This window comes from Oncorhynchus kisutch, linkage group LG11, assembly GCF_002021735.2.
Source record: "Oncorhynchus kisutch isolate 150728-3 linkage group LG11, Okis_V2, whole genome shotgun sequence".
Taxonomy (NCBI): domain Eukaryota; kingdom Metazoa; phylum Chordata; class Actinopteri; order Salmoniformes; family Salmonidae; genus Oncorhynchus; species Oncorhynchus kisutch.
The window spans coordinates 16,864,674-16,883,549 of NC_034184.2; the positions used below are offsets into that span (position 1 = coordinate 16,864,674).

General features: G+C 46.9%; 1 protein-coding gene and 1 long non-coding RNA gene across 6 annotated transcripts in view; one reads left to right on the forward strand and one right to left on the reverse strand.

The window, feature by feature from the left end:
* LOC109899937 (adenosine kinase) overlaps positions 1-18,876 on the reverse strand; it is a 291,951-nt gene that overhangs the window by 156,284 nt on the left and 116,791 nt on the right. For all 5 annotated transcript variants that reach the window (XM_020495596.2, XM_020495594.2, XM_031835383.1 and 2 more), the window contains 2 exons: positions 16,725-16,897; positions 14,176-14,284 (listed from right to left, as the gene is read on the reverse strand). In XM_020495596.2, the coding sequence (XP_020351185.1) occupies positions 14,176-14,284; positions 16,725-16,897 (282 nt within the window). The remainder of the gene's footprint in view (positions 1-14,175; positions 14,285-16,724; positions 16,898-18,876) is intronic.
* On the forward strand, positions 12,043-13,489 carry LOC116376188 (uncharacterized). The gene is made up of 3 exons (XR_004211581.1): positions 12,043-12,091; positions 12,638-12,817; positions 13,012-13,489. It is a non-coding gene; the product is annotated as an uncharacterized LOC116376188 (long non-coding RNA).

Genomic DNA, 18,876 nt, shown 5'->3' on the forward strand with positions numbered 1-18,876 from the left:
GTTTGTCCCAGTTTGTCCTTTGTCAAAAATGCTGTTTGATTATAAGAAATTATAAAATCATTACACAGTATGAAAATATTTTCAGAAGTCGAGACAGAGAGAGAAAGAGAGACAGAGAGAGAGCGAGACAGACAGACAGTGACGGAGAGAGAGGGACAGAGAGATGGAGAGAGAGTTATCTTGTTTAACCCAGAACTAAAGTATTGCGTAATTGGTTAGATACTCGATTAAGTTCTGGGTCCTTATGTGTTAAGAGAAAGAGATTGGAACTGTAATTAAGAGCTCCACCATTTCTCTTTGCAAAGTTAAGGGCAAGTCTATGGGCCAAACTATGGGCCAAATGTCCCCTCCCCTTCCCGAAATGTGAAAGATGCTAAAACCTAGGAAATAGTGATTTGTCCAAATAACCAGTGACAAAAAACCCAAGCACTGGAACTACTGCTGCTCATTATGTCACGCATCCCGTTGCATCATGACAGATCTACGGTACCATTTATGTTGACGTACTGTAGTCTGTCCATGAAAGAGAGAGACAGAGAGAGACAGAAAGAGACAAACAAAGAGACACACACAGAGAGAGAGAGAGAGAGAGAGAGAGAGAGAGCGAGAGAGACAAACAAAGAGACACAGAGAGAGAGAGAGAGAGAGACAGAGAGAGAGAGAGAGAGAGAGAGAGAAACAAAGAGACACAGAGAGAGAGAGAGAGAGAGAGAGAGAGAGAGAGAGAGAGAGAGAGAGAGAGAGAGAGAGAGAGAGAGAGACAAAGAGACACAGAGAGAGAGAGAGGGAGAGAGAGAGAGAGACAAACAAAGAGACACACACAGAGAGAGAGAGAGAGAGAGAGAGAGAGAGCGAGAGAGACAAACAAAGAGACACACAGAGAGAGAGAGAGAGAGAGAGAGAGAGAGAGAGAGAGAGAGAGAGAGAGAGAGAGAGAGAGAGAGAGAGAGAGAGAGAGAGAAACAGGCAGTTTAGAATGGACCACTGCCAAACTCGCATGGGGATGAAATGCAATAAACAAATTACAGAGACATAAAAGGCAAAATGAAAGGCTGCAGAAGGAAACACTTCTCCACTGAACTATGTCCAGCATCTGCAGAGCAGAAACACAACAGCCATCATCAAATGGTTCAAAACTGTCAGACTGACCCCAGAAGTTAGGATGGGTTTGTGGTGGAAAGAACAGGATATATTTTGGGAGATATTTTTTGACATCATGTTTTATGCTCATGATGATATAATAAAAAGTGACACTTAGTCGATATGTAAGCCTGGGAGGCGCACACACACAGCGCCTTGGGCTCCCGAGTGGCGCAGCGGTCTAAGGCACTGCATCTCAGTGCGAGAGGTGTCACTACAGTCCCAAGGCTGTATCACAACCGGCCATGATTGGGAGTCCCATAGGGTGGTGCACAATTGGCCCAGCATCGTCCGGGTTTGGCCAGGGTAGGCCGTCATTGTAAATAAGAATTTGTTCTTAACTGACTTGCCTCGTTAAATAAAGGGTAAATAAAGGGTAAATAAATATATATTTTAAATCAATTTGAATCCAAGTTATTTAGCCAGTAAAACAGGACCTCTGCCTCCCTTGTGATCAGATCAACACACGGCCATCAGACAGATTTCATGGCTTCACTCGGACTAGGCCTACTCATTTTCTATTCTATCACAAAAACATTGAATATTACTCAACAAATAATTACTGTTATTGATACGAGGAACATACAGTAGGAGAGAGAACACTTTAATGAGGAGTACTTTAAAGCTAGAATCCTTCATTTAAACAATAACAAAACAGTCAAACCGCCTTGTTTTTGGTAAAAAGAAATGTAACCACTCTCAAAATCATAGAGCTATGGATGCAAGGACTGACCATCCATGACATCAACATGATAGTTTTAACCATGTTTTAAGGCTATACAGTGTTTGTTTACAATTACTTTGTTTAAAAACAGAGTAAAACAAACATATATTTTGGGTTCTCATGGAGTGTGACAGTTGATCTAAGCTCATGAGACATTTATAAGTTATATTCTTCAAGAATCAATGGATATATATAATTAATTTATAAGTCAAAAAATGTATGTAACAACTAAGAATTCTAGCTTTAATTCAACATGTAGAGCTTTCTCCATATAAATATAATTACCACTCATTGATTTGAATTGGAATGCCAGTTCTACAGTAGTAATTATTTTCCTCCTGCTTTGATAAACATACATCGGAACAAAGTACACCAGTTCGAATATAATTAAACCAGGGCTACGTCCCGAAAATAACCCTATTCCTTGGTATTGTCCAGTGCACTTCACACATAGAAAAAGATGCATCCCAAATAATAATAATTCATTCAACTTCTAAAGCGCTTACATAGAATCTGAAAGCACTTCCAGAGCAAAAAACAAACAAGCAATATATCATGACAGGTCAACCAATAGAGGCCAAGTCTTTGAAAGCTGCATCCTCCGAAGATGGAGAGGGTCAGTTGATGCTTGAGTGGACGGAGATTGACAGAGGATGGTAGATGACGTTGATGGAGTCTGCTGATGATCTGGTGGAGGGCAAGCCACTGGAGTCTTATAGCCACTGGAGTCTTATAGCCACTGGAGTCTTATAGCCACTGGAGTCTTATAGCCACAGGAGTCTTATAGCCACTGGAGTCTTATAGTGCCTAGAGTCTTATAGCCACTGGAGTCTTATAGCCACTGGAGTCTTATAGTGCCTGGAATCTTATAGCCACTGGAGTATTATAGTGCCTGGAGTCTTAGAGCGCCTGGAGTCTTATAGTGCCTGGAGTCTTATAGCCACTGGAGTCTTATAGCCACTGGAGTCTTAGAGCGCCTGGAGTCTTATAGACACTGGAGTCTTATAGCCACTGGAGTCTTATAGCACCTGGAGTCTTATAGCCACTGGAGTTTTATAGCCACTGGAGTCTTATAGCCACTGGAGTCTTATAGCGCCTGGAGTATTATAGCCACTGGAGTCTTATAGCCACTGGAGTCTTATAGCGCCTGGAGTCTTATAGCCACTGGAGTCGTATAGCCACTGGAGTCTTATAGCCACTGGAGTCTTATAGTGCCTAGAGTCTTATAGCCACTGGAGTCTTATAGCCACTGGAGTCTTATAGTGCCTGGAATCTTATAGCCACTGGAGTATTATAGTGCCTGGAGTCTTAGAGCGCCTGGAGTCTTATAGTGCCTGGAGTCTTATAGCCACTGGAGTCTTATAGCCACTGGAGTCTTAGAGCGCCTGGAGTCTTATAGACACTGGAGTCTTATAGCCACTGGAGTCTTATAGCACCTGGAGTCTTATAGCCACTGGAGTTTTATAGCCACTGGAGTCTTATAGCCACTGGAGTCTTATAGCGCCTGGAGTATTATAGCCACTGGAGTCTTATAGCCACTGGAGTCTTATAGCGCCTGGAGTCTTATAGCCACTGGAGTCGTATAGCCACTGGAGTCTTATAGCCACTGGAGTCTTATAGCCACTGGAGTCTTATAGCGCCTGGACTTCTCCGCCTTCTCCTCCACTCTGTGTATCACCACTTGGGTGATGCCTCAACAGCTCTGGGTGCCAGAAAGCTCACCACACAAAGTTCAGAATAGTAGCCAGACATCCTCACTATGAGCCCTCTGCCTCAGCACTGCTGGATTCCTCCATCTCCCATTCCTCTCACACTTCAGACCTTGGGTCGTGGGGTTTGGGCTGTGCCTGGGGCCGGGTTATAGTAACTATAACCCGGCCCCAGGCCCAGCCCAAACCCCACGACCTAGCCCAAACCCCACGACCCTAGCCCAAACCCCACGGCCCAGCCTTAGACTAGAGTGGAATTGGATAATCTCCCTAAAGGCCAGGTTCCAGCCTATAAACCCTTGTCTAGACTCTAGAGTCCCACTACTGCAGGCCAGGCATGGCAGTCCCACTGAGCGCCAATCACCTGTCTGCCCTGTTCAATTAGACAGCTCATCAGCCAATCACTAGACTGCCCTGCAGACAGCTCATTATGTCTCAATTAGACAGGTGCCGCTCCACAGACAGCTACGGCTGCCCCAGTGTGTGTGCGCGTGTATGTGTGTGTGTGCACATCTAGTCGGCTACCCATCCGGCCTCATAATTAACATACAAGGAGTAATCTAGATATGGTTGTTGGCAATTATAAAAGACTACAGACACTAAACGGGACACCCCTTATCACTTGATTGCCTCTGATTGAAATCCTATAATTGGAAGCAAAAATGAAAAAATAAATAAACCAATAACTAATAAATAGGATCCAGTAAGGTGATGTAATTGAACAGTTATGAATTAATTTTCATCAGAGGCCACTCCTCAAATTATGTTCTCAGAAGATCAGGAACTGGCAGCCAGGCAAAACAAAAAAGCTTGTACTGTCAAACCCTGTGGGCCCTGGTTAAAAGTAGTGCACTACATAGGGAATAGAGTGCCTGTTGGGACGCAACCCAGGTCTAGCAGATTATTATTTTATTTTGTTACAGTTTTTCTCTTTCCAGTACTGTGCAGATGTCGACAGTACTATGGGGTTGAAAGGCCCTGGTGTTTTCCCTGGCTTAAAAATAAAACCTGTTTTTACAAGGTAACGTGGGTGTAAAAGGAGAAAGTTACAACATACTGGTGGAGTAATATAGAGTCCAGACTGGAAGACTGCCAACCAGCCAAATACTGGGCGCCCGAGGCAATTACTCAAGATACAGTGGATTAAAGCAATTATTGTCCTGTTGTAATGTTGTTCAAATTAGAAGTCTACTACTACTACAGTAGAGTCAGATCACCACCAGCTTCCAGCTCAAAGAGAGTGTTTACTTAACACACAAAAATGTTCTATAAAATATACAGAGCAAAACCATTTCAAAATGGATAATATGTAGGTTTAACAGCAGCAGCGAGTGTGAACTATGCCGTAGTGGTTTTCCTTTCCTCCATAACAATAGCGCCTGGAGTCTCAGGCCCAGCCCGAACCCCATGGCCCTAGCCCTATAACCTGGCCTCAGGCCCAGCCCAAACCCCATGGGCCCAGCCCTATAACCTGGCCTCAGGCCTCAGGCCCAGCCCAAACCCCCAGCCCTATAACTTGGCCTCAGGCCCAAACCCCTAGCCCTATAACCCGGCCTCAGGTCCAGCCCAAACCCAATGGTCCCAGCCCTATAACTTGGCCTCAGGCCCAAACCCCTTGGCCCCAGCCCTATAACTTGGCCTCAGGTCCAGCCCAAAACCCATGGCCCCAGCCCTATAACTTGGCCTCAGGCCCAAACCCCTTGGCCCCAGCCCTATAACTTGGCCTCAGGTCCAGCCCAAAACCCATGGCCCCAGCCCTATAACTTGGCCTCAGGCCCAGCCCAAACCCCATGGCCCCAGCCCTATAACTTGGCCTCAGGCCCAGCCCAAACCGCATGGCCCCAGCCCTATAACCTGGCCTCAGGCCCAGCCCAAACCCCATGGCCCCAGCCCTATAACCTGGCCTCAGGCCTCAGGCCCAGCCCAACCCCCATGGCCCCAGCCCTACAACTTGGCCTCAGGCCCAAACCCCCAGCCCTATAACCCGGCCTCATGTCCAGCCCAAACCCAATGGTCCCAGCCCTATTACTTGGCCTCAGGCCCAAACCCCTTGGCCCCAGCCCTATAACTTGGCCTCAGGTCCAGCCAAAACCCCATGGTCCCAGCCCTATAACTTGGCCTCAGGTCCAGCCCAAACCCTATGGTCCCAGCCCTATAACCCGGCCTCAGGTCCAGCCCAAACCCCAAGGCCCCAGCCCTATAACCCGGCCTCAGGTCCAGCCCAAACCCCATGGTCCCAGCCCTATAACCCGGCCTCAGGTCCAGCCCAAACCCCAAGGCCCCAGCCCTATAATCCGGCCTCAGGTCCAGTCCAAACCCCAAGGCCCCAGCCCTATAACCCGGCCTCAGGTCCAGCCCAAACCCCAAGGCCCCAGCCCTATTACCCGGCTTCAGGTCCAGCCTCAAACCCAAACCCCAGCCCTATAACCCAGACCATCGGCCCCAGCCCTAGACTAGAGTGCAATTGGATACTTCCCTAAAGGCCAGGTTCAAGCCTATAAGCCCTTGTCTGGACTCCCACTACAGCAGGCCAGGCTTGGCAGTCCCACCGAGAGCCAATCACCTGTCTGCCCTGCTCAATTAGACAGCTCATCAGCCAATCACCAGCCTGCCCTGCAGACAGCTCATTACCACTCAGTTAGACAGGTGCACCTCTACAGATAGCTATGGTTGCCCTAGTGTGCGTGCTAGTGCACATCTAGTTGGCTACCCACCCAGCCTTATAATTAAAATATAAGGGAATAATATAGTGACGGCAATTTAACATACAAGGGAATAATCTAGATATAGTTGTTGGCAATTATAAAAGACTACAGACACTAAACGGGACACCCCTTATCACTTGATTAACTCTGATTGTAATCCTATAATTGGAAGCAAGAATGAAAAAATAAATAAACCAATAACAAATAAATAGGATCCAGTAAGGTGATGTAATTGAACAGTTATGAATTCATTTTCATCAGATGAGTGTTGGCAATTATAAAATGCCATCTGATTAGCAAAACAAAGATGTGAAATTACATTGTTCCACACAAAAGACATGGCTGTGTAATAAAGAGAAGAGACATCATTACTGTGACACAAGACCTCTAGAGAGTGAGTGTGCGACCCAAATTGCACCCTATTCTCTATATACTGCACTACTTTTGACCTGAGTGCCCTGGCCCAAAGTCGTCCACTATATAGGGAATAGGTTGCCATTTGGGTCACAGACTCACTCTCTAGAGGTCTTGTGTCAGAGTAATGATGTCTTTTCTCTTGCCTGAGACACTGACAGAATACTGTAGGTATCACTGCTGACCGGTCGTTGATGGACAGACAGGACTTGGCTAGGAACATCCTTTGTCCCCTAAAACCGCAATCATATCCTAAAAAAACTCTGTTGAAAGAACACTAGGCAGATTTGCACATCACTGCTTAACATCAGGTGACAAAAAGAACAGGCAAGGAAAACATTTTGATCCCTCAAGGATGGATCCTAATCAAGATGAAATGCATTTACAAATCTATTTAATATGGCTTGCCAGAAGTCAAACTTGGCATGTAAATGCAGTGGAGATTACATTTCACTGGGAACCAACACTGTAACTGATCGCCTGCAGACAAAGGGGGAAGCTGCCAGTTTTTCCCCTTTCCCTTCATCCCCTGCCTGCGTTCAGCCTCGTGACCCCTCACTGGCTATGGGGAAGGACAGTGGCAGGGAAGAGAGGGAAAGGGGAGGAGACTCTTCCTCCCTCCGTGGCTCAAGGTCAGGGTGAGGACAGTGTGGCGTGTCCTGTAAGCAGAGGACGAGGAGAGGACAGAGGAGGAGAGGACAGAGGAGCAGAGGACAGGACAGAGGAGGAAAGGAGAGGACAGAGAAGGAAAGGAGAGGACAGAGCAGAGCGTTAGCCGCAGTCACCTCTGTGCTAATAAGTCGTTGGTTGGCTGATAAGGTGTCAGTTAGTGGTGTGGAGAGCCGCTCCCTTCGCTTTTTGGCAGAAAATTGCAGGGGCTGGCGGGGCAGAGCAGGTGTGTGTGAGTGTGTGTGTGCATGCGCCACTCTGGGGTGTAGCAGGCTGACGTGCCTGCTTGTGGTGCCAGCAGCTAGTGTTGCGCATTATTTTATTTTTTGCTCTCCCCCTCCCTCATCCTCTCCATCCCTCATTCTCTCCATCCCTCCTCCCTTCCGTCCCTTTCTATTTGCTTGCATAGACATGATGCTTCAGTGACTGTAGCTCATCTCAGCTTCCCCTCTGCAGTCAGGGCAAAGAGACACAGCTGCCATTGAACGCTATCTATCTGCAATGTGCTCATGTTAACAGAGTGTGGCAATATTTCAGGTTGCAGAGCTGCTTAAGCAGGCTCAATAGCCTGGGTTCAGACATGGGTTTAAATGGTATTTAAAATCCTTCAGATACTCTAGGTGTGCTTCATAGAACTCACATGGCACAATGGAAACAAATAGAATAGTCTAAAATGTGTAAACCCCATCCAACTGGCTATTCAGAAAGGTTCAAACAAACATATTTGAAAGATTTCATACTATTTGAACCCAAGTCTGCCTGGGTGTGGCTACCATAGGGGAAGGTGTTGGCTGGGTTAGGGAGCTGTCTGGGATGGAAGGGTTCCATGTCTGTGAGAGGGAGCATGACCTAGCTAATTTCTCATTGGGCAGTGAGTTCTCCCGATCAGACTGGTTGGCATGGTGAAAGCGTTTCTTGTATCCTGGGGTTGTTTCTGACCATCTGCACCAAGTCATTAACAGGCCTTTTCATAGTCAGTTGTTTCACACACACGTCTCTTTTTCATTTCGCAATTACAATGCTCTGGTTTTATTTGGATCAAGCTTAATGAGAAAATAGAGTTGGTTTGCTGGGTGTAAATGGTTTTAGACCAGGGCTCTTGACCGTGGTATGCTGTGCTGCAGACGTGTGTGTATAGTGTGAGTGAGTGAGTGAGTGGGAGAGAGAGAGAGAGATAATATCCATAGAGGGAAGGGGGGCATGGGGGAGGAACACCCCCCACCCCCTTAAATTACAGTCAATCATCTAGAGCGCTTCATCTCCTTCCCACCCACACAATACAGCATGCCTCCATTTCTGATGCTGGAACACTAGCTTTGGTAAAAACAACAATAACTGTCAAAAGCAACACCGTTCGCTGCCACGTCACCGTTGATATTCAAAACATGAAAAAGACATCCCCTTCTCATCCATTCCCTTCTCATCCATTCCCTTCTCATCCATCCCCATCCCATCTATTCCCTTCTCATCCATCCCCTTCTCATCCATTCCCTTCCATCCGTCCCCTTCTCATCCATCCCCTTCTCATCCATCCCCTTCTCATCCATCCCCTTCTCATCCATTCCCTTCCATCCGTCCCCTTCTCATCCATCCCCTTCTCATCCATCCCCTTCTCATCCATCCCCTTCTCATCCATTCCCTTCTCATCCATCCCCTTCTCATCCATTCCCTTCTCATCCATCCCCTTCTCATCCATCCCCTTCTCATCCATTCCCTTCCATCCGTCCCCTTCTCATCCATCCCCTTCTCATCCATCCCCTTCTCATCCATCCCCTTCTCATCCATCCCCTTCTCATCCATCCCCTTCTCATCCATCCCCTTCTCATCCATTCCCTTCTCATCCATTCCCTTCTCATCCATCCCCTTCTCATCCATCCCCTTCTCATCCATCCCCTTCTCATCCATCCCCTTCTCATCCATCCCCTTCTCATCCATCCCCTTCTCATCCATTCCCTTCCATCCGTTTATCCAGCTCTTCTTTCCCTCTGCTTTTGTTATTGCTTTTTGTGCAGTGATATGCCCAAGGACGCAGCTTTCCTAGCAAAAGAAAGTCTGCCACCAAACATCTGGCTGGAGTTCAACACAGGCTCTCTCTTTGTGAGGAATGGCAGTCACTCCCACACCCCCCCCCCCTTCCCCCCTTCTCTCATTCCCTCCTTCCCTGCTCAGCGTCTGCCACTGTGTGTGCATGTGTTTCTTTCTCTCTCTGTGTGGTGTGTGTGTGTGTGTGTGTGTGTGTGTGTGTGTGTGTGTGTGTGTGTGTGTGTGTGTGTGTGTGTGTGTGTGTGTGTGTGTGTGTGTGTGTGTGTGTGTGTGTGTGTGTGTGTGTGTGTGTGTGTGTGTGTGTGTGTGTGTGTGTGTGTGTGTGTGGCCCTGCTGCTGGATGGGCTGGTGTAGGAGCCAGATTGGCTTTAGGAGCCCTCTAATAATTATGTTTTCATCCAATCACACCACATAGTAGCAGGCACCTTGAGAACCTCTGCCAAGAATCATCAATCACCTCTTTAACACACACACACACACACACACACACACACACACACACACACACACACACACACACAGTCTTGTATGACTAACCTTGTGGGGACACACAATTCAGTCCCATTCAAAATCGTATTTTCCTTAACCCTAAACCTAGCTCCTAACCCAAACCCTAAAACTAACCCTAGCTTGTAACTCTAACTAACACTAATTCTAACCTTAACCCTAAACCCCCTACAAATAGCATTTGACCCAAAATGTCCTCTGTTGGTCAAACAATTATAACAATCTGGTCCCCACAAGTATAGTTAAACACGTCCACGTACACACACACACACACACACACACACACACACACACACACACACACACACACACACACACACACACACACACACACACACACACTTCAGGAAGTAAGTAAGGACCAGGCTGGAGCCGTCACCTAACTGGGGTGGAGGTCAATCAGGAAAGCATTTGTAAAGACAGCTCAGTAATCTGATTGACAGATTAGAGCGTAATCAGACTGTGCATACCAACACAGGACAGAGTCAGTCATTTGATGGAAATCAACAAAGCACATTAATACATGGTGGCAGCATTGTGTTCTGATGCTGTTCATTGGTTAGGGTTATGGTCAAACAGAGTGCACTATATAGGGAACAGGGTGCCATTTGGAACACAGACACACAGCATTAAGTGCCAATGGCTGTGGCAGTGGATCTGGATAAGTCCTTTGGAAGTGCTGATTGGACTCTAATAAAGAGAACGATCCCATGTTTTGACAAAGAGGCCCGAGAGGGATTCCGAGATGCCGTATTCCAATTCCGTCCTGTTGAGATTCTCAGCAGCAACTGAGGGAGTCCCAAATGGCAGAGGGTGGACCTTCTTTCTCTCCAATTCTGCAGAGGGAAGAGTTTCCCTGCTTGACACTGTCGGAACTGTCGGATGTGGCACAAAAATATATATATGCCAATTTGCAGCGGATGTGTTGTGTTTGCTAATGCTAATCAGAGCCTAAAATAAGATCACACAATCTCTGAATGACAGAGTGAAATTACACTTTGACAGTGTGATGTAGTTTACTATTCCTTCGGTTTCTGTTTTTTGACTGAGTGAAGTAATTACAAAGAAACTTGTATAGTTCATTCGACCACAATATTCTCAAGTTAACGGCATCACACCGTTAATAGTGGCATGGCAATGTGGAGTTGGGGCCTGGGGTGAATTTGGAACAAACTAACGGTAAAACAAGAGAAGGTGCGGGTCAGGCTATAAAGTTGATTTATGTAGATAATGGACTGTTTAAAGACATGGAATGCAGGGTGATTTTAGGGCTATCATCTAGATGTGAGATCAGAGAGGAAGTTCATCCACTGGAATTAAATCTAATCCTAAAAAGGGAAACACGAGTGCCGCTGGCCATTCTACCCCGCCTACCTCTAGTAAGTCAAGACATTACTTTAGTGTGTGTGGGGGGGGGAGGGTATAAACTGGGATAATCAATCGTCATACTTCTGCAGCACCTGTTGGCTACAATATCGATGGAATGAACACATAACATGCACAACAACTTCACATTGACTTTAAACCGTCACACACAGATGCACAAGGAGAATGGGAAGCCTTGAGTGGTATTATTTGAATAGGTGAGCTACTGTAAACTCATCTGCCTCAACAAAAGAAGACAAGTGAACACATTGACAATGACTTTGGAACGCCAAGGGGTTTGTTTCCTTTCTACAAAGGCCCTCTTAACGTTTTGTTCTCTTCTGGCAATGGGAGAAAGTGTGTGTGTGTGTGTGTGTTTCATTCTAAAGCTAGAGGATTCGTGATCTCTCCAGGAGTGATACATATCATTTTTGCCTTTATCTGTTGTCTAGTACTGTCTTTTTGCTAGCTAGGGCCATCTACTTTAAGTGCTGCCTGTCTTCCCAGTAGCCTACTTGGTGTGTGAACTGCTGACTGCTCATAACATGCAGATGATTGTTGACACCTCAACCAGGATTAACTGGCAGGGCAATTTGGGACTGTTGTTGTTTTCGTAATCAGTGGCTGTATTGAAGGGGGAGTGGTTTCACCTCTCCTAGGCAATCAGCAATTAGTACAGGGAGGTGTGCTCTTCACCTCTGCTAGGCAATCAGCAATTAGAGTTAGTACTTCAGTCTCCCCTGTTTTCCCAGCGGCAGTTGTGTTACCGAAACAAAGAAGGTTCTGTTATGAGAGGAAGGCACCACACCACTTAAGTATTACCTAGTTATTTTCAGATCTAATTTTTCTCTTTTGTAGCTTTGTCAACTATGTGCGTGTTTTCTATACCTGTTCGCTCCCCACCCCTTGGCTGCAACCCTTCTAATTTAGTGTACCCTGCGCACAAAACCCATATGTAATTTCTGGTCTCCGGCAGTGTTTGGAACTGCAGATCTGCGGTCACCAACGCAGAGTTCATCTCAACCTATGCTGCCCTTCAGTCCCTATACTTTCTGTCCCTGAGAGACATGTATCACGCCAGAGAACACTGCTACCCCAGCTGCTCTCTCTTTACCTGACTATGTTTTTCGCTCATAGTCCAAGAGCATCTGGTCATCCCTGACAACTGGCTGCATCCCCTCTGACTTCAAAATGCCCAGAGTTGCTCCCCTCCTTGAGAAACCAACACTCGACACCTCAGACATGAAAAACTATAAATTCGTATCCCATTTTTTTCGCTTCTTTCCAAAACACTAAAACGTTCTGTCTCTGACCAACTCTCTCGCCCATCTTCCTCATAACAATCTTCTTGAACTAACCAGGCTTCAAGATGGGTCACTCAACCAAGACTGCTCTTCTCTGTGTCATGGAGGCTCTCCACACTATCCATTGCCTTCAACACAGTGAACCAATCAGATCCTCCTCTCCACCCGCTAAGGGCTGGTACCTCAGGCTCTGCACACGCTTGGATTGCATCCTACCTGGCAGGCCGCTCCTACCAGGTGAATTGGAGAGGATCTGTGTCTGCTCACGTACTCTCACTACATATGTCCCCCAAGGCTCGGTTCTAGGCCCTCTCCTCTTCTCTCTATGCACCAAGTCACTCGGCTCCGTCATATCCTCACACGGTCGCTCCTATCATTGCTATGTAGATGATACTCAACTACTGTTCTCGTTACCCCCTTCTGACATCCAGGTGGTGACATGCATCTCTGCGTGCCTGGCAGATATCTCATCTTGGATGTCAGCCCACCACCTCAAGCTCAACCATGACAAGACAGAGCTGCTCTTCCTCCCGGGGATGGCCTCTCAGTTGACAACGCCATGGTGGGCCCCTCCCAGAGTGCAAAGAACCTTGGAGTGACCCTGGACAACCAAAAACCCTGTTGTTCTTGGCAAACATCAAAGCAGTGACTTGCTCCTACAGGTTCATGCTATACAACATCCCTAGAGTATGACTACCTCACACAGGACGCAACATAGGTCCTAATCCAGGCATTTGTCATCGCCCGTCTGGACTACTGCAACTCTATTTAAAATGACTCTTGCATTGTAAATATGGTAGTGGAACTGACCCTGTATATAATATGCCTACTTACTTTAGTGTTCGTGTTCTTATTTATTTTCTCATGTGTTTTTGTTCTACCTTGTTGTTTTTAGTATTACATTTTTATTGATTATTGCATTGTTGGGTTCAGAGCTGGCAAGAAAAGACTTTCACTGTGCATGTGACGTTGAAACTTGATCTCGCTGTTGGCTGGGCACCCAGCTTGTGCCATCAAACCCTAGCAACTTATCCAAAACACTGCAGCCAATGGGGGTTCTACCTTCTCAAGTTCTCCCATGTCACCCCACTCCACTGGCTTCCAGTTGAAGCACGTATCCACTGCAAGACCATGGTACTTGCCTAGGGAGCAGCAAGAGGAACTGCCCTTTCTACTTTCAGGCTAACCCCAACCCGAGTACTCCATTCTGCCACCTCTGGTCTCTTGGCCGTACGGGAGGGCAGCTCCCTCTCAGCCCAGTCCAAGCTCTTCTCTGTCCTGGCACCCAAGTGGTGGAACCAGCTTCCCCCTGAAGCTAGGTCAACCGAACCTACCCTACCTCTTCAAAGAATATCTTAAATTATTATTTTTGCCCCCTTACTAGTGCTGACAGCTTTGAGGAAAAATGTATTTACTATGACATATGGGGTTGTCCCAGCTAGCTATCTTAAGAGCGTAACTGTAAGTCGCTCTGGATAAGAGCGTCTGCTAAATGACTCAAATGTGATGTGTGCGCTCATGCATGCGCGTTGAATGTGGAGACTAGAGTCATTTGAATGTAGAGTGATTTTAATCACTTTTTTTTTGTCACTTACCGCTATATAATAGACCTTGGCTTTCTCAACCAGCTCCCAGTTGCCATCCAGATCCAGGTGTTTCTCCTTGTTGTAGCAGTTTGCTGCTGCCAGGTTAGCAACCAAGGACCTGCACAGACACAGCCCATAAATCACAAAAGGGACCTGCACAGACACAGCCCATAAATCACACAGCCCGCTCGCCAATCATCCATCTTCATTCCCAACTCCAAAAATATCCCCAAAACACCAGCATCAGACCCAGGCTGCGACCTAAATTTCTCCCTATATAGTGCACTGTTTACCAAAGCTGGTCAAAAGTTATGCACTATATAGGGAATAGGGTGCCATTTGGGACGTAGCCCAGACACTTTCCTCCCATGATGTAAAAGGATGATAATGCGTAGAACGTTAGGTGCAAGGTGAAATAAATACAGTTTCTGTTATCAAAAACCACAGAGACAGTCTGACCTGGCCATAGGGCTCTGGATAAAAGTAGTGCACTCTTTAGGGAATAGGGTGTCATTTGGGATGCAGACAGAGCCACTGGTCTCCAACAGAGCCTTGAATGTGTGAACAGTGAACAAAGGTTCTGCCTGAAATAATGTAACATTATCATGTTACCTCTTAAACGTTTTTTACTAATACTCAGGCCTCAGTCAATCTGAAATGATGCCCTATCCCCGGCCTAGTCAATCTGAAATGATGCCCTATCCCCGGCCTAGTCAATCTGAAATGATGCCCTATCCCCGGCCTAGTCAATCTGAAATGATGCCCTATCCCCGGCCTAGTCAATCTGAAATGATGCCCTATCCCCGGCCTAGTCAATCTGAAATGATGCCCTATCCCCGGCCTAGTCAATCTGAAATGATGCCCTATCCCCGGCCTAGTCAATCTGAAATGATGCCCTATCCCCGGCCTAGTCAATCTGAAATGATGCCCTATCCCCGGCCTAGTCAATCTGAAATGATGCCCTATCCCCGGCCTATGTAGTGCACTATTTTTGACAAAGGCCCATAAGGTCAAAAGTAGTACACTATGTAGGGAAATAGGTTGCCATTTCAGATGCAACCACAGTCTTCACCTCATCTGTTGTGAGATACTGGAGGTGATACTGAGACAGAGGCATTTTTATGTAGGGGTTGTCCTGGGAATCATACTCACTATCCTGGCATTGCATTGAGCCGTGGAGGACAAGGGAGCTACAGAGGTGTGTGTTAGAGGAAAATACCATATGATGCAGTTTCTGAAGAGCGAGATTGGCAAGCCTAATCAAAGCAGAGGTTATTACACACTGACTGGCTGGAATCTCCCTCATCACCCAGCTCTGCCGTGACCTTTAACCTGGCCTCCTGAGCTGTCTGTTAAACACCTGGAAGACATATTACAGGGCTCCTCTCCTGAAGCACACAGACTGACCTTTTCAGGTGTCAGGGCTCACATCAAACAAGCCCCACTAAGAGAGCTCGTTCACTGGGCATGTCTGCCAGGCCGACAGGGCAGGCCAGCCACTAGAGACTAACACAAACACACACACACACACACGGTGAGTGACACCTCCAGTAGCGGGAGATGAAAGGCCAGACAGACTGAGTCTTTACTGAGGACTTATTGATCCACACCTGGCCCTGTGTGTGTGTGTGTGTGTGTGCATGTGTGTGTCCTCTGCTGTGTGTGTGAGACGTGTTGATGATGACAGCAGCGTGAGAAGCGGTTGACAGTCTGAGGATCAATACTACTGACAGACAGGAGGGGTCTGACTGACACACACACAAGAGGTCTGACAGGTGAGGAGATCCAAATACATCTAATAATATAATTAGATTATATTTGTCCTGTTTCACACATGTACAAGTGCGTATTATATGCAGGTGTAAAAATGTTTTTCCATGGTCAGCCATTATCAAAGGCGACCCTGGAGCAATCGGCTCGTGGATTCAAACTAGCAACCTTTCGGTTACTGGCCCAACGGTCTAAGCGCTAGTCTACCTGCCGTGTTGCATCTACCCTCCTGTGTTGCGTCCGAAATGGCACCCTACTCCCTATATAGTGCAGCACTTTTGAACAGGGCCAGGAGGGGTTGTGATCAAATGTAGTGTACTATGTAAGGAATAGGGTGCCATTTGGGCTGCATCCTCTGTGTCAGCCTGAGCCTGTACTGTAGATGGGTGACAAGACGAGTCACTGGGGCTGCAAGGTTCTACTAAAGTAGAAGGAATGTAAAGTAAGTGCTTTCCTTTGATGAAAGACGACCAACTAGCATTTACGTATGATGAGCCGTCACCATTTAACGACTCTATGAACTTGAAATGAACCGAAATTACTCTTGGGGGACAGATAATTGGGACTTACACCAGGTTCTCGCTCCTTCCTCCTGAAGTGTGCACTAGTTCACTTCTCCCCACTTAATTTAAAAGCATTGGATTGGTGTAGGCATGAGCTAGAGGGAGGGAGTTTCCATACCAGTCAAATCCATGACGGGAAGTGAACACGGGCACACTTCCGGAGAAGGAGATTATTGGGACGCAACCGGTGTTGCTTAGCTTAGAGCTGATTGGACGAGGCCTGACCTGTTGTCCCCAGTGATGCAGGCAGCGCAGGTTCCGGTTGGCTCCTGGGTCTGTTGGTAATAGCGAGCGTCTACATGGGCTTCCTCAGCCTTCTGTTTCAGGATCTCTCCAAAGTGGTCCGTCCCGATGCAGCCAAAGAACGTGGCCACTTTGTGAGGCGTCTGGATCATCCACTAGAGGAGAAAGGAAAGGAACTGTCAGCACGTTATCCACTACAGGCGAGACAGGAGAGAAACTGTCAGTACATTATCGACAACAGAGGAGACGGGAGAGAAACAGTCAGTACATTATCCACTACAGAGGAGACCGGAGAGAAACTGTCAGTACATTATCCACTACAGAGGAGACCGGAGAGAAACTGTCAGTACATTATCCACTACAGAGGAGACAGGAGAGAAACAGTCAGTACATTATCCACTACAGAGGAGACAGGAGAGAAACAGTCAGTACATTATCCACTACAGAGGAGACAGGAGAGAAACAGTCAGTACATTATCCACTACAGAGGAGACAGGAGAGAAACAGTCGGTACATTATCCACTACAGAGGAGACAGGAGAGACACAGTCAGTACATTATCCACTACAGAGGAGACAGGAGAGAAACAGTCAGTACATTATCCACTACAGAGGAGACAGGAGAGAAACAGTCAGTACATTATCCACTACAGAGGAGACAGGAGAGAACACATTAGTAGATTAGGTGTTGCTCAGTGGTAGAACATAGCACTTAAAACCCCAAGGGTTGTGGGTTCAATTCCCGCTGGGGCCACCCATACAACAAATGTATGCACGCATGACTAAGTCGCGTTGAATAAAAGCATCTGCTTAACCCCCTAAGGTTGATGTCTGTGACACCGCGAAAATCTAATCAGCATAATACAAACATCTACATAAAAATCTGTCAGTTTAAGCTAGAGATCTATTTTTTGGATGCGTCTCAATCCACTGCATTCGCCAATGTCGCACTTCAGCATCTGCGGTGAATGGTGACAGAGTTAGAGCGGTCTTTGTCAGACCATGAGACTTCCCAAAAATCGTTCTTCTCCTTTACCTAAATCCAGATAGCAGATGTTCTGAAAGAGCTGCAAAACCTGGATCCATACAAATCAGCTGGACTTGACAATCTGGACCCTCTATTTCTGAAACTATCCTCCGCCATTGTCGCAACCCCCATTACCAGCCTGTTCAACCTCTTTCGTATCGTCTGAGATCTCCAAGGATTGGAAAGCTGCCACGGTCATCCCCCTCTTCAAAGGGGGAGACACTCTGGACCCTAACTGTTACAGACCTATATCCATCCTGCCCTGCCTATCTAAGGTCTTCGAAAGCCAAGTCAACAAACAGATCACTGACCTTCTCGAATCCCACTGTACCTTCTCCACTGTGCAATCCGGTTTCCGAGCCGGTCACGGGTGCACCTCAGCCACGCTCAAGGTACTAAACGATATCATAACCACCATCGATAAAAGACAGTACTGTGCAGCTGTCTTCATCGACCTGGCCAAGGCTTTCGACTCTGTCAACCACCATATTCTTATCGGCAGATTCCGTAGCCTCGGTTTTTCTAATGACTGCCTTGCCTGGTTCACCAACTACTTTGCAGACAGAGTTCAGTGTGTCAAATCGGAGGGCATGTTGTCCGGTCCTCTGGCAGTCTCTATGGGGGTACCACAGGGTTAAATTCTCGGGCCGACTCTTTTCTCTGTATATATGAATGATGTTGCTACATATTCGTCGCCAGACCCACTGGCTCCAGGTTATCTACAAGTCCATGCTAGGTAAAGCTCCACCTTATCTCAGTTCACTGGTGACGATGGCAATACCCACCCGTAGCACGCGCTCCAGCAGGTGTATCTCACTGATCATCCCTAAAGCCTACACCTCATTTGGCCGCCTTTCCTTCCAGTTCTCTGCTGTCTGTGACTGGAAAAAATTGCAAAAATTGCTGAAGTTGGAGACTTTTATTTCCCTCACCAACTTCAAACATCTGCTATCTGAGCAGCTAACCGATCGCTGCAGCTGTACATAGTCCATCTGTAAATAGCCCACCCAATTTACCTACCTCATCCCCATACTGTTTTTATTTATTTACTTTACTTTTGCACACCAGTATCTCTACTTGCACATGATCATCTGATAAATTATCACTCC